This window comes from Vigna unguiculata, chromosome 2, assembly GCF_037176805.1.
Source record: "Vigna unguiculata cultivar grain cowpea cultivar isolate G323 ecotype 2 chromosome 2, ASM3717680v1, whole genome shotgun sequence".
In the NCBI taxonomy this organism is placed as follows: Eukaryota; Viridiplantae; Streptophyta; class Magnoliopsida; order Fabales; family Fabaceae; genus Vigna; species Vigna unguiculata.
Window position 1 is genome coordinate 5,248,102 of NC_140793.1, and position 15,184 is coordinate 5,263,285.

A 15,184-nucleotide genomic window follows, 5' to 3' on the forward strand; every position below is an offset into this window, starting at 1 on the left:
GGCAGACACGAATTGTGCCACATCCTTCTTCATCCCTTGCCACCAGAAAGCTTCCTTGAGGTCTTGATACATTTTAGTCATGCCCGGATGCAAGCTAAGACGACTCTTATGCCCTTCCTTAAGGATTACCTTTTTCACTTCGACATCATATCTCTGAACTGCTCCAGTAGTTCCACCTCCTTTATCATAAGATGAACGACGTGCACTGTCTTCCTACTCAAGGCGCTTGCTACCACATTTACCTTCCCCGGATTGTACGAGAGTTCAAAATCATAATCCTTCAAGAATTCCATCCATCTTCTCTGCCTCATATTCAACTCCTTCTGATCAAATAGATACTTGAGGCTCTTGTGGTCACTGAATACACGGAACTGGGCACCGTAGAGATAGTGCCTCCAGATCTTCAAGGAAAACACAATAACCGCCAACTCCAAGTCATGAGTGGGGTAGTTTCTCTCATGCACCTTGAGTTGTCTCGAAGCGTAGGCCACTGCCTTCTTCTCCTGCATCAACACACAACCCAACCCTAGATGAGAGGCATCACAGTAAACTTCAAAGGGTTTTCCAACATCGGGGATTACTAGGATTGGAGCACTCGTCAACCTCCGCTTAAGCTCTTGGAAGCTTTCCTCACACTTATCTGTCTAGGTGAAAGGTTGGTCCTTCCATGTGAGTTGTGTCAAAGGTGCCACTATTTTGGAGAATCCCTCTATGAATCTCCTATAGTAGCCAGCCAATCCCACGAAACTTCTGATTTCGGTTGCTGACTTGGGACTTTCCCACTTAACTACTACATCGACCTTCGCTGGATCAACTACTATCCCCTGGGCGGATATCACATGTCCTAAGAATTGCACTTCATCCATCCAAAATTCACACTTGGACAGTTTAACATATAGTTGCTTCTCCCTCAGAATACCTAGCACTAGCCTCAGGTGCTCGACATGCTCTTCCTGAGTCCTGGAATAGATAAGGATGTCGTCTATGAAGACTACGACAAACTTATCTAGGAACGGTCTGAATATCCGGTTCATGTAGTCCATGAACACTGCTGGAGCATTGGTCACACCAAAAGGCATGACCACATACTCATAGTGTCCATACCGGGACCTGAAGGTCGTCTTCTGCACATCATCCGCCTTCACCAATATTTGATGATAACCCGACCGCAAGTCAATCTTCGAGAATACCGCTGACCCATGCAGCTGATCCATCAAGTAATCTATTCTCGGGAGGGGGTACTTGTTCTTGATGGTCATCTTGTTTAGTTGTCTGTAGTCTGCACACACTCGTGAACCCTCATCCTTCTTCTTCACTAACAGTACCGGTGCTCCCCAAGGCGAGTTACTAGGTCAGATGGACTACTTCCCCAGTAAATCCTCTATCTGCTTCTTGAGTTCCACCAACTCTGCCGGAGCCATACGGTATGGAGCCATCGACACTGGCCCGGTTCCTGGTACTAGGTCTATAGAGAACTCCACCTCTCTATTAGGAGGCAACCCTGGTACCTCCTCTGGGAATACATCCTCAAACTCGTGTACTACTGGTATGATTGATGCCTCTTCCTCCTTCTCCACTTCCAGACGAGTGAAAATTATGAAGGACTGCGCGCCCCTCTGAATCTCCTTCACGACTCCCTGGGATGATATCAACTCAGGCTCCTCTGAGTTGGGAAACAACAACCTCTTCTCTTGGCAGTCTATAACGATGCAATTGGCAAAGAACCAATCCATCCCTAAGATCACTTCCAACTCTTGTAGAGGTAGGTAAATCAGATTCACTTTGTACATCAGTCCTTCTTCCTCCACCGGACACCTAGCGCACAAGGACGACGTCCTGACCAAACCCGATGCTGGAGTAGACACCACAAGTTCACACTGCAGCTCACACACCGGTTAACTCAACTTTTTCACACATGCATCTGACACAAATGAGTGTGTCGCTCCAGAGTCATATAGCACACAACAAGCTTTCCCAGCTATCAAACAATGGCCTATAACAAGGTTACCTGAACCCGTTGCTTCCGCTCCTGACATGGCATAAACTTTGCCCGACGCCTGAGGCCTGGTGCCTCCCCTCCTCTGTTGGTTCTGCGTAGGAGTCTGTACTGGAGGTCGCGTCACTGCCCTAGCAAGGGTGGGACAATCCCTCCCAAAGTGGTCCTCCTTGCCACAGTTGTTGCACCTCTTGAAGCCTGCAAGCTGTTGGCAAACATTCCTCTTTTGTGGTCCCTCACACTGGTAGCACTGAATCCTGCTCTGCTGCAGAGAAGACTCCTTAGACCCCTAAGGCTGGAAATGGGGCCTAGTGTAGGGTTTCCTCCTCTCTTCGTGCCTATGCCTGGATCCTGATGGTCCTCCCACTCTCTACTGGTGTAGATGCTGAGTCTCCACCTCCACCTTCATCTTCTCCATGACCCTAGCCTTCTCCACCAAGGCTGCAAAGTCCTTGATGGAAAGCAGGGCCACCATCAGACGAAGATCTCCGCGGAGGCCATTCTTAAATTTCCTGCATCGCCACTCCTCATCCAGTGGCATGGTGTAGAAACGACTAAGGTGCTTAAACTTTTCTGCATACTCAGCCACAGACTTGCTTCCTTGGGTCAACTACAAGAACTCTACCTCTTTAGCATATTTGACGTTGTCGAGGAAGTACTCGGAAAGGAATTTTCTTCTGAAGACGTCCCAAGTGATTTGTTCTTGTCTCTCCTCCATGATGTATTTTGTGCTGATCCACCGGTGCTTAGCCTCACCCGTGAGCATATACACTGCGAAAGCCAGCCTACTCTCCTCGAGGCACATCTTAGCATCAAATATTATCTCTAGATCTTTCAGCCACTAGTCTGTTGCGTCCGGACTAGTCTTGCCCCTAAACTTCACTGGCGGTGTTTGAGAATATCCTCCAGGCTCCACTCCCTGGCAGTAGGTCGTGGCTCAAGACCAAATGCAGGGGCGGCTACCCTGTTCTCCTCCAGCTGGCGGAGGGCTTCCATGTGTTGTCTGTGAGCGTCCTCAGCAGCCACTCTAGCAGCCTCCATCTGAGAAGACTGAGAGTTCCTACGCTGAGGTGCCATGTCACTGGCACACAGGAAAAGCAAGAGTTAGGTTAGATGAGAGCTTAGCTAGTAACACATAAGCCACAACGGTAACTAAGCAGGCACACTAGACCATAGATCCTAAGGAACGACCGCTCTGATACCATAAATGTAACGTCCCAATTAAATAGATAAAATTAATTTAATAAATGCCACATATATTAAATATTCAGAGAGTGCGAAAAAACGGAATATGACGTACACAATACCCCAACATGTCTATAACAAAAGGAAAAGGCTCCACAGGCCTAAACGAGGTACAAAAACTCGCCAAGAGCGAGAGAAACTACTACTACTAAACTCCAAAAGTTGAGGCCCCCATAGTGAGCCTGATAGTCGTCCAAGATATCATCAAACCGCAGCATCTCTATTATTATTACCACTGCCAGAGGTTCTCACATCTGCTCACATCAACAAGGTTGATGATCATCACAAAGGAAGAAACCACACAATCATACAAACAAGCAAAGGGTAAGCTAGTGGAAAAGTTCTCATATCATACACTCAACATACAGTTTCATATTCAAGTATAAATGGCATACATCCACATATGAGGCACCAAACCATATAAGACACCAAGACTTGACTATCCGGATACGTTTAATGAGGCACCACCACGAGACGATGGAATTACGTCCTAGCAGTGAGGCGTCACCACGAGGCCTTCGCGGAATTACACCCTTACAAGAGGCACCACCACGTGGCCTTCGTAGAATTACGTCCTAGCCTTAAGGCACCATTGTGAACTCTCACCTCGAGGTTCATGGAATTAGGTCCAATAACTGAGGCACCACCGTGAACTCCCCCTATATGGGCCCACAAAATTATGTCTGTATGATGAGGTACCACCATGAGCCCCACTACAAGGGTCATGGGATTACGTCTTACACAAACCTTACTCATACATAACCAACCAATCATGAAGTTCCTATGCATACCATTAACATGTCATTTAGTATTCATGACCAACCATCAGTCATATATATATATATATATCATGCCAAGCTCATCACTATATCATTAGCTCCCACCCATAACATACATAGCACATGCATATCCATCCCCTTTATACAATAAATCAATGAACCAGCCAATCAAACAACCAACAACATTCATGAAACGAAGCATAGCCAAAACTCAAGCTAGGTCTCGCTCAAGCTGGGAGTCCTCGCTCAGGCGAGAGAGGCGCTCTCACTCAAGCTGCATACTCTCACTTAGGCGAGACTACAACAGTGACTCTGGGCAACTTCACGGATTCTCACTTAGGCGAGGCTGTCTCGCCTGAGCGAGACAGTCCATCGCTCAAAATGCAGCCCCTCGCCTGGGCGAAGGTTCGAGCAGAAAAGTCTAGGTGAGCTTCTGCTATTCTTGCCTAGGCGAGATGGGCTCGCTTGGGCAAAAATATCAACTCTCGCCCCCTGTTCACGAACACATGGTAGCACACCCAACCAATACATTATTCAATCCATTTCCATGCGAACCCAAACAATATACACACATACAACTCATGAAACAACAATAAAACAAGCAACGAAGTACTAAAAGAACAACAAACGCTAGCTTCCCTTACCTTGAGTGGAAGCATTGAAGTTCTCTGAGAAGAGGGGAAAGTACGGTGACTCGCAAAACCAACGTATTACTAAGCCTACTGTATTAGATTCAACCCAAACCGAGACCAAGGCACAGGAAAGGAAAGGGAAGGGTAAAGTCTAAGTTCAACTTACCCGGATGAGACCTTAGAGTGAAACAACGGTTGCTTGGAGGATGCCCTAATAGAGCTCTACGTTCAGCTGCAAGGGGTAGGGGAAGAATCTTCTCTGAAAGTTAGCAGAATGAGGCGTTAGGGTTAGGTTTAGGTATTTTGGGCACTCCCTGGGCTGGCCTTAGGCCCAACAGATTGGGGCAGTCCCTTAGCTATTAGGACAGAGAAATAAATAGGCTTTACATTAATCAAATAAATACATTTTAATATATCCTAAATTTTTAATTGATTAATTAATATTTTTTATTTGTTGAATAAAAATAATAATTATATTTATATGTTAAATTATTTTATTATGATTAATAATTTAAAATTAATTTGTAAATATTAATAATATAAATTATAATATTATTATATATTTATGATATAAAAAAATTAGTTTTTTTAATTAACTTTTATTTTAGAATTGACCTAAAATGAAGCGCCAATCCAATCCGCTTGATTTTGGGTGGGATGAGAGACTATACTTATATTGTAATCTCACCTTGCCATCGTACAATATACACCGACTTAAATATAATTTTAGTTTCACATTTAGAAACAAAAATTGAATTATACATTTAGAATATGTTCTCGTTATTCGCCTCATAATTATGTAGAATCATGTAGAATGTTGATATACATAATTATTCAGAATGCTAATTTGTGGAATTATGCAGATTTGCAGATTTATTGGGCGAATATAAGTTCATTGGACGAGTTACAAATTAGGGGTTCATTGATTAGTAGCTCGTTGGGCGAACAGGAGCTCCCTAGGCGAATTATTGAGGGACATTTCCTCTAGACTCCCAATGAAATACTCGCTTGGCGAACAAAGCGAAAGGATACGTCCGCTAGGCGAGTATGTCAAATCCTGAAAACAGATATCAATTAATTGAATTTACAAAGTTTGTATGTTTTCTATATCTAAATATTAACGGTATTTGAATTGCATATATATATATATATATATATATATATACACACACGCACACACAAATATATCTCTGTGTGTGTAAGCGTGGAAGGTGATATGATTTCTAGAATTTGAAGGGAAATTCTATGTGGAAATTTTAGTGTATGCAAGGATAATGGTTTAAAAATAGTGAGACTCAATTATTTTAATATTAAATGGTTTTAGTATAAATAGAATTGTTATAAATGAGTTTTATTATTTTAAAACACATTATCTCTCTAGAAACTATTTTTGTAGAGTTCTTTGACTTCTCTTTAGGAGTTTTGTCTCTCCAGTCATTTGATTGAAGAAGAGAGACCGTAGGATAGATCCTCTTGGCGAGCTCTCCAAGTTGGACTAATCAGTTTCTTCGTTTGCGTAAGTTAAATTTTCACCCTCTTTTTAGTCTTTTTTTGTTTCCTATTGCATGTGAGATCTCTTCTACTTGCATACGACGTTTTAATCATTATTATAAGTCTCTATTGATCAGTGATCATAATGATATGTTCTGATCATTCTTGTGATGTTTCTATGTGTAGATAGAGCATCCTGTGGAGTTAAAGGCGTTTGACGTTTATAGGGTGCTTGACGTTTAATAAGTTTTTTAAGCAGGATAATAGGTAAGGGAAGCTAATTGCATTATTTTTAAGTTATAAATTATAAACTATATGGTTGCTCTGTGATTTGCTGGCACAATTGGTTGTATGATGAGAATCTGATATATTGTATGACTGTAATGAAAATTCGATGTTGTATCTAAATTGTGAAAATGATATGTGAAAGCTATAAAAGTTAGGTTTTATTCTGCTTGTCTTAAAATGCTTGATGTTTGGTATTGTATTTGAGATCAATTGACATTGATAGTTGTGATAAATTTGTGTTTAGTATGTATATAAAATCTGTAAAGGTCCTTGGTGGTGTTTAGAAATGATTTGGGGCTGCAAAATTATGCAGAAATCATATTCTACAGAATTATGAAGACTCGTTGGGCGAGCATTTACTCGTTGGGTCTGTTTCAAGTTAGGGGTTCCCTGACTTATAACTCGTTGGGCGAGGAAATACTCGTTGGGCGAATTATTTGGAAAAACCTTCCTTTGAAACTCTAGTGATAAACTCGTTAGGCGAGCAGTCTGGCGTTGGGCGAGAATGTACTTTTAAACCAGCGAGATGACATGTTTGATGAGAGAGTGGATCAATACCTGATTGGATGTTAATTGATTTAATTTGGGTGTTTTGAAAGTTTTCTATGAATTATTGGTATATGCTATGGATTGATTTGTGAGAACATGAGGTGGTGATGTTTAAAGAGTTTCAAGGGAAATTCTTGGTGATGGTGTTTTTAGTGTATGCCTTTATATAAGAGATGTCTAGATAGGAAAATATTCTGAACTCTAATAATCATTCACACTCATATAGAGTAGAATGAATTATATGGTGAGAGTGGTAGGAGATCCTAGTCTTGGGACGTATTGAGGCTAAGGTGTAATGTCATAGCCAGAAATTACTTATTTAAAATTAAAATTTATAAAAATATTAATAAACAACATTTATTAATAAAATACTTTCCCAAAACGCGGGAAATTTAAAACTTTAGTTCATATGCGCCAAAATTCAAAATCCATAAATGTGTTCAACGTTTACAATTATAAAAAAATTCATAATAAGAAATTACAATTATAGTCTTATAAAATCCATAAAGCTAATCCCAAGTAAAACTCCTATGTTGGACCCACTCTGACTCTAAGTATCCACGTGCTCACCTGCATCAACATCTGCTCCCTTGCAACGACATGATCATTGCCAAGCACACACAGATAGGGTGAGCTCAAGTAAAAGGAAATACAATATAAATTAACAAATATAATTTCAAACCATGACCCTTGTTTAAAACCTCAATCCTTAAACCTCGACTTTCAAATCCTCTGCTGGATTCCTCTTGATTCTACACCCTTTGATGGTTACATTGGTCGATCCTTGCTGCCACGAGTGTCTACTCGCCCCTCCGGCTACAGACCACCACCTATAGTTCACACGCGGGAATAACTTTGTCACAGCCACAATCTACAACACCAAGTGAAGTTCTCCAATACGAACCATAGTCCGTATTTGTCCCAAGACTACCAAACTCGTCGGATATTGTAACATCCCTAAGGAATATTACTTAAATAAATAATAAAAGAAAATATTGAATATCAAAAGTCGCAATATTATTATTCCCAAACGTGGGAAAAATTTAAAATATGAAAACACGCGCCAAAACTTATAACATAAATAACAAAAGTGTTACAAGTTCCAAAATTCTTATTCATAAACGAAAACATAATAAAATATATATGAAAATCTCCTAGCTCTAATCCCCAAGCTAGCCCTCACTCCGTTGCCTGAGCGTCCTCAGCATCACATGTATCAACATCTACTCCCGTGTAACGAATCACACGATCATCACCATACACAAACAAAAAGGGTGAGCTGAGAAAATAAAAAAATAACATATATAAAATATGTAAGATAAGTCATACACCCATCTTATTCAACCTACTTAGTTCTTGGCCAAGACCTTAACCCTAAGACTTCACAGTCTTAAAATCACACAAAATGGTTAGCCTTGGACTCGGGAATATGATGCTCACACGAACCTGCCCGCTCGTGGGCCTGCCTCTACGAACCTCCCTGCTCGTAGTCCTGCTCTACGAACCTCCTCGCTCGTAGTCCTGCTCTACGGACTTGCCCGCCCGTAGTCCAACACATATGATCCACCAGCCCCATACCTCCTCGCATGTGGCATCTCTCAAGCGTGAGCACGGAACATACGAACCTACCTCGCTCGTATCCCCACGCGAGAGTAATTGGATATGAACCTCCCCGCTCATATCATCACATGTAATCCACCATCCATGAACCTACCCGCTCATGGCACAGCATCTCCCGATCCAAGTATGGCATCATTGCTTAAACGCAACACAAGACAAGTTAGTGTCGTAGGATTTCCGCCCGACGCAACACCAAGCGCCGCCAGGCAAAAAAAGTCCATACCGCCTAGCACGACCTCCCCACCGCCAGGCACCAACGCGCTCCCAGACCCCCCTATTTTATCGTCACCACCTGGCAGAGCACACCCTACTGCCAGGCGCCACGCAGTGCAGGGCTCTCTCACGCTGGGTCTATTGCCTAACGCACCTACTTGTGCCGCCAGGCGCCATGATAGTAGCAGAAACCTGCTGGTTTATGCACTCAATACCATCTGGCTTAGACCCTAAATGTTCTAAGTCATCGTTGCACCCTCACGTACTGTACCTCATGTCTAATTATCACATTACAATAACTCAATGGCTTACAATATTTACTCACCATTTCCCCCATTTTGCAATGTGTGCTTTATCAATATTCTTACCAACTCTGTTTGACATAAGTGGCTCATACACTTACACTCTAGGCTTGGTTATCATCATCACACACACACTTCTGATACACATTTGAGCATACCTGCACCTCCCTCTCACTTTACCTTAGTTCACATACACAACATCATGAAATTCATATCTCTAACCACTATCCCGTATTCTTTCTGCCATTACAGCACATGCCTAAGTAACTAAACCTCTTTCTAGAAGTCCTCTCTCAATTAGCATTTATCATATCTCCTTGCATTATAATCTACCCTTTTTCACCTTTATACTTATTTTGGTTGCTATACACTCTCCTTATTCAATTATTATCAATTTGCATGCCAAAACCAATAGTCACCTCATCCATTATAACATTTAATTACTCTCTTCCCTCCCTGATTTCCATTATATTAGATGAAGATTCACCACTAGGAGTCCTATATCTATTTAATATAAATGTGTCTCGTGTACCCCCACCATTACTACATTGTCTCTATCTTTAACAACCCTTACACCTCTATTTTCTTTTCATTCTTCACACCAATTTTAAAACTCAATGCGCGACCCATCTCTCTCGTACACAACTGACCCATATCCAGAACAAGACTGGTTTCACGCTATCGCCTGGCGGCCGTTATGATTCCGCCAGGCGGCACATCAGTTCTTGGGTACAAACCTAGGTTTTTCTGCACCCGCGAGTATCCCTTCCTACTTCTCATCGTTTGGTTGTCTCACCCATTTGGAATACACAAACTTTCAGTTCAATGTTTGTACGATTACAGACCTACTAATATCATATATATACAATCAAATATCGACAAATCATTGAATCCTTCCATTCAATTGAGTTATTAATTCTAGCATGAACTCCCCATGTTCACCTCTCGACCCATAATCACAAACACCCAGTACTCGGAATGTCATAGCATAAACGATAAAAAAACCATACAAATTAGTACAACAATATCATTATATCATAAAATTCACAAAACACAGCGAACCAGCCACAAACATCAGACATCGCCTAGCAGTTTTCCCCTCGCCGCCAGGCAGCTCGTGACAGAACCCATATTCTGGGTTGGATCTGATGCGTCGCCTGGCGGTATATACCTACCCGCCAAGCGGTTTCTGGCGAAATTCCAGAAACTTGTGCAAAACAGCACAGACCAGGGAAATTTGCATACAAGAGTCGCACAATACAATGTACATTATTTACAATGAAAACACATGAAAGCAACTCCCCTTACTAGGAATCCTTGCTCTAAAAATCGAATTCTTGATGTGTCTCTAACCCAAAAGCTTTCTTAGCCTTCTCTTGCTGTCCAACAACGTTTTTCAGTCTCCCCCACTCCTTGCAATCGGTATTACTCTTCATGAAATTCCGTGTCCAGCCCTTACACGAAAGTGCAATACCCTTTGCCTCTCCAATTAGCCTTCTCTCTCTTACTTACTACCCTAATTAAGTGTGCTTAATGCTAAAACGAAAATTACCTTAAGTATCATGTTAATAACTAATCATGAACCATTATTTGATTGTTTCCAGCTCATTAGGCTTCCTCCCTATGCAGCTAGGGTTTCTACGTCTCTTCAATACCATGCAAAAGAAATTTGCCAAAAAGAAAATTAGTTTTGTTCTTATCAAAGTTTGAACCCACAACTCAATAATTACCAAGTCAAATACACACCCAAATCAACCAATTCATATTTGTGATAATTCCTACAATTTTAGGATTTTATTATCACGCCTAGCATTCAAGTATATCACCAAAATAATGCATAAATTAAAATAACACACAATTGGCATACATAGGACTTGAACCCAAGTCCTTTCACAATAACTAAGTACTCTCAACCATTTGAGCTAGTACTTTTCCATATCATAGCATACCACATTAAATGGTTTAAAGGTTTCTATTACCCGCCTTTATTAAATTAACTTGAGCTAGTACTTTTCCATAATTATTTAATTAACTATTTAATTTTCTCGGGTCTTACAGATATCACTGAGGAAGGCAATCTTCTGGAACCCAATCGTATGAGCCATGATCTCGCACACTCCATTGGACTTTCAAAACCACCAGGCTAAAACCTCGAGTGGCCACGTGTTGCCCCAATACAAGTTGCACTCGTAACTGCACCCTCAACAAGGCATCACATCAAGACCTTTATCCAAAGTTGTGTAAAATCGTCCACGCGATCCAGCTCTGCATTTAAAACCGCTTGGTGCATCATTCGCATCGCTAGGCAGAAATCGGTTCCAAACCACCGGGTGGCCTCCTCACGTCGCCAAGCGAGAAGCACCTCCTAGTGCCTCTGCCAGCCCAATTCCGCCTAGCGGAACGATCCTTGTCGCCAAGCGCCACACGCTCGTCCAACGTCGCCAAGCGCCATACCAGTAGTGCAATGCTACTGGTTTTTGGCATTTTGAATAGGTTCTAATGAACCCCAATCACATAACACACAATTCATAGCACACTTACACTTATCTAGTCATAACCCTATCACTAAATCACAATGCAACTTATTCACGGTTTCACAATTGCGGTCACACCCTTAATTAACTATGATACAATCCACTATGCACTCATCATTTTACCAATTAAACATACCCTAATTACTTAAATCAACAACATACATTACACATAATTATAGTCTCCAAATAGGCACAGTCCATATCATAGTCAGCATAGAAACTTTATTTTGTTATGCGCACATAGCCCAATTATCACCTGATCATACATAATTCATTTCATCTCACATGCATGAGTTTTTTTTTCCACCGCCTTTTCCCAACTAATCCATATCATACATACAAATTTACCCAATAAACACCCAACAACGCGAATCACAAACAAAAATCTGGATATCCTACTGTCCTGATGTGTTGCCTGGCGACAGTTTATGCGCTGCCAACCAGTGTATACAATTATGGGTTCTGCCCAGATTTTTCCTACACCGATACGAACCCCAAATCCCCCAATCATCAATTTTTTCATGCATTTTGGCACTCCTTTAGTGTTCAATTAAACTTATAAAATTTGTGCTTACTTAAATTAATATCATTCTCATGAAACAACACTCTAGTCATCGGTAGAAAATCATATCTTGTCATCCCCAATACCAACATGAACCCTAATCCCAAATTCATGGAAAAATACATATCATGATCAACCAGAATTTCACGCACAGGTACTCAATCATACCAATGTTAACACCAATATATATAAAAGCTTAATTTAGACTTCCCAATACAGCCAGAAAACATAGGAAATCATCAAACTGAACCACCCAATTCATATCGCCTGGCGAAAGCCACATGACTGTCAGCCGGTTCATATGAGGTACCCAGAAAATGGGTTCTGAAAGCATACATCATCTGGCAGGTCTTCCAATCTACTAGACGATTTCTGGAAAATTCTAGAAACGCGAGAATTCAAGACAATAATGGCAGTATAATACAATCCAATCATCAATTATAAAGCACGATCATATAGTTAAAGTTAAAAGACGAAGGAGAACTCCCCTAACCTGGATTCCTTGCTTAACTTAATGGTTCTTAGAGCTCCTTCCTTGATCACCAATAGTTTCCTTAGCTCCTCCTTAATTCCTCCATTCTTCACAGTCAACAAACATGATTGTTGTTCTGTAAACCTCTCCTCACAGCACTCAACAATTGCAGCCTCCAAAACCACATTCTCTCCCCCTTAATTACCCAATTAACTAATCCTTAATTGTGGTTAATGTGAAAAAACGAATTTCAATAATTCATGGAAATAGTTGCCATTCAAAGACCGTTATTGGTGTTTTTCCAACCTCCTTGGACGGCTAGGGTTTCTTACCTTTCCCAACCGTGCCAAAAAGAATTTGGGTAAAAAGGAACTTATTTCGCGTTAGAGGACTCAAACACACCACCACCCAATTGTCAAGTCAATGCATAACCAATCAACCAATTCATGTTTCCTGATAATTCCTATAAATCTAGGAATTTATAATCACTTATCATGCTCAAGCATATCATAAAATAATACAATCAAAATAATCACACCACCAACACACATACGACTCAAACCCAAGTCCTTTCATAATAACCAAGTACTCTCAACCATTTGAGCCAATACTATTCCATGTCATGAAAGTTAGCATTTAATGTCATAAAAGCTCCCACTATAAGTATTTATTAAATAATTATTTATTTAATTATTTAAATTTCTCTGGTGTTACATAAGACATAATGGGATTAACCTTCTGAGTGGTTGGGTGATAACCTATTTTGTCTAAAACTCTACAGGGTTTAGAAACCATCACACGTGCAGACTTCCTTATAATTCTATATCATGTGCATGATCCGAACAATTAAGTCTAGTGTCAAGTGTTTGAGTTAATTATAAATCAGAGATATGTTATACCATGTTTGTAAGTATTTGACATGATTTATATAACATATATATATATATATATGTGTGTGTGTGTGTGTGTGTGTGTGCGTGTGTATGAATATCTCTTATGCGCATTAGCTTATCTTTCTTCTGTGTTTATGTCTTGCGTTGTTTGTCTTTCTTTTGCGATGATCACCTTTTTGGTGGGAGCAGATGTGGTTATAGTTTCTGAGGGCATCTCTAGAGGATGAAGAACCATCTTTTAGGTTGAGGGAAGTTTACAATGGGAGCTTTTGCATGGGTCAGTTTATGTATAAAGCTTATTAGATTAGTTTAAGTGTATAAATGATATATTTTTATAGTCCTATCGTTTTTAAGACTGCATTAACATACTTTGTACACTGGACTATCTATTTTGATCATTATGATGAAACATCCTATTTTATTAGTTTTAAGCTGTTAAAATTGACATGTTACAATATGTATGTATATGTGTGTTACTTTTTGTAAATTGAGTTAAGTTTTCATATCAATATTTCCTTGTTTACATTAGCTTACCCTTCTTCTGTGTTTCTGTTTTGTGTTGTTTGTCTTTCTTTTGCGATGACCACCTATTCGGTAGGAGCAAATGTGGTTGTAGTTGCTTAGGCACCTCTAGATGATGAGGAGCTATCTTTTAGGTTAATAGAATGTTTCAATGGGACCTGTTGTAAGTGAGTAGTCTGTGCTTTGAATTAAAATTGGTTTTTAGTTGGTTTGAATAAACATTATACTTTTATAGTCATATCAATTCTAGGACTGTATTAATATACTTTATATATTAGATCTTTTGTTTTGACTACTATAGTGAAACAATCCTAGTTTATTAGATTTAAGCTGCTAATCACTACAAGAAATCTGCTAATTACCGACGGACTAATACCGATGGACAAAGAGCCATCGGTAATTATGATTTACCGACGGATTTAACGAAGAATCTAGAGTGGGAAAAATACCGATGGATATTTCCGTCGGTAATAACACAAGAAACATCTAGCGACAGACTTATCCGTTAGTAATACCACAAGGGAGATTTGGCGATGGATTTATTCATCGGTAAGGTGACCAGACAATTACTGACGGTTGGTCGATGGATTGATCCGTTGGTAAGTTCGCGGATTAAACTTAAAAAAATCAGATTGAACCCATTCCTCACATTGCAAAACTCAAAATTTAGTTTCCGGTAACGCTGTTCAGGTAAGGGTTTTGTTATTTGAGCAATCATCCAACCTTTTAATTCATCCTTACCAATCATTTTTGTCTTGATAGTTGCTTCCATTTTTGTGGCGAGAAGAATTCGAATTGGGCTTCCGCGTGAGTGGGGGTTTTTGCGGAGAAGGGGTTGCTGTGGAAGGAGGGTGCTGTGTTTGGTGCTGCTTCGGCCGTTGAGGCGCTCTGGCCGTCAAGACGCTCTAACCGTGGGGGTTTGGTGCTGCTGGCTATCGTGAAGGTACCTGTTTTCCTTTAATTTGTCTTCCTACTGCAGTGCATCTGAATTGAATGTGATAGAGCATGTTGTTGTTGTGATTTGAAGCATCTGAATTGAATTGAATGTGATAGAGCATGTTGTTGTTGTGATTTGAAGCATCTGAA

At 40.5% G+C, this 15,184-nt stretch overlaps 1 protein-coding gene across 1 annotated transcript; it reads right to left on the reverse strand.

The window, feature by feature from the left end:
* Nucleotides 1–1,361: 1,361 nt before the first annotated feature.
* On the reverse strand, nucleotides 1,362–2,537 carry LOC114174396 (uncharacterized). Its single transcript, XM_028059236.2, has 3 exons — nucleotides 2,394–2,537; nucleotides 1,962–2,261; nucleotides 1,362–1,877 (listed from the first exon to the last, which is right to left on the reverse strand). The coding sequence occupies exons 1-3, from the start codon at nucleotides 2,535–2,537 to the stop codon at nucleotides 1,362–1,364; spliced, it is 960 nt and encodes a 319-aa protein (XP_027915037.2).
* Nucleotides 2,538–15,184: the final 12,647 nt, after the last annotated feature.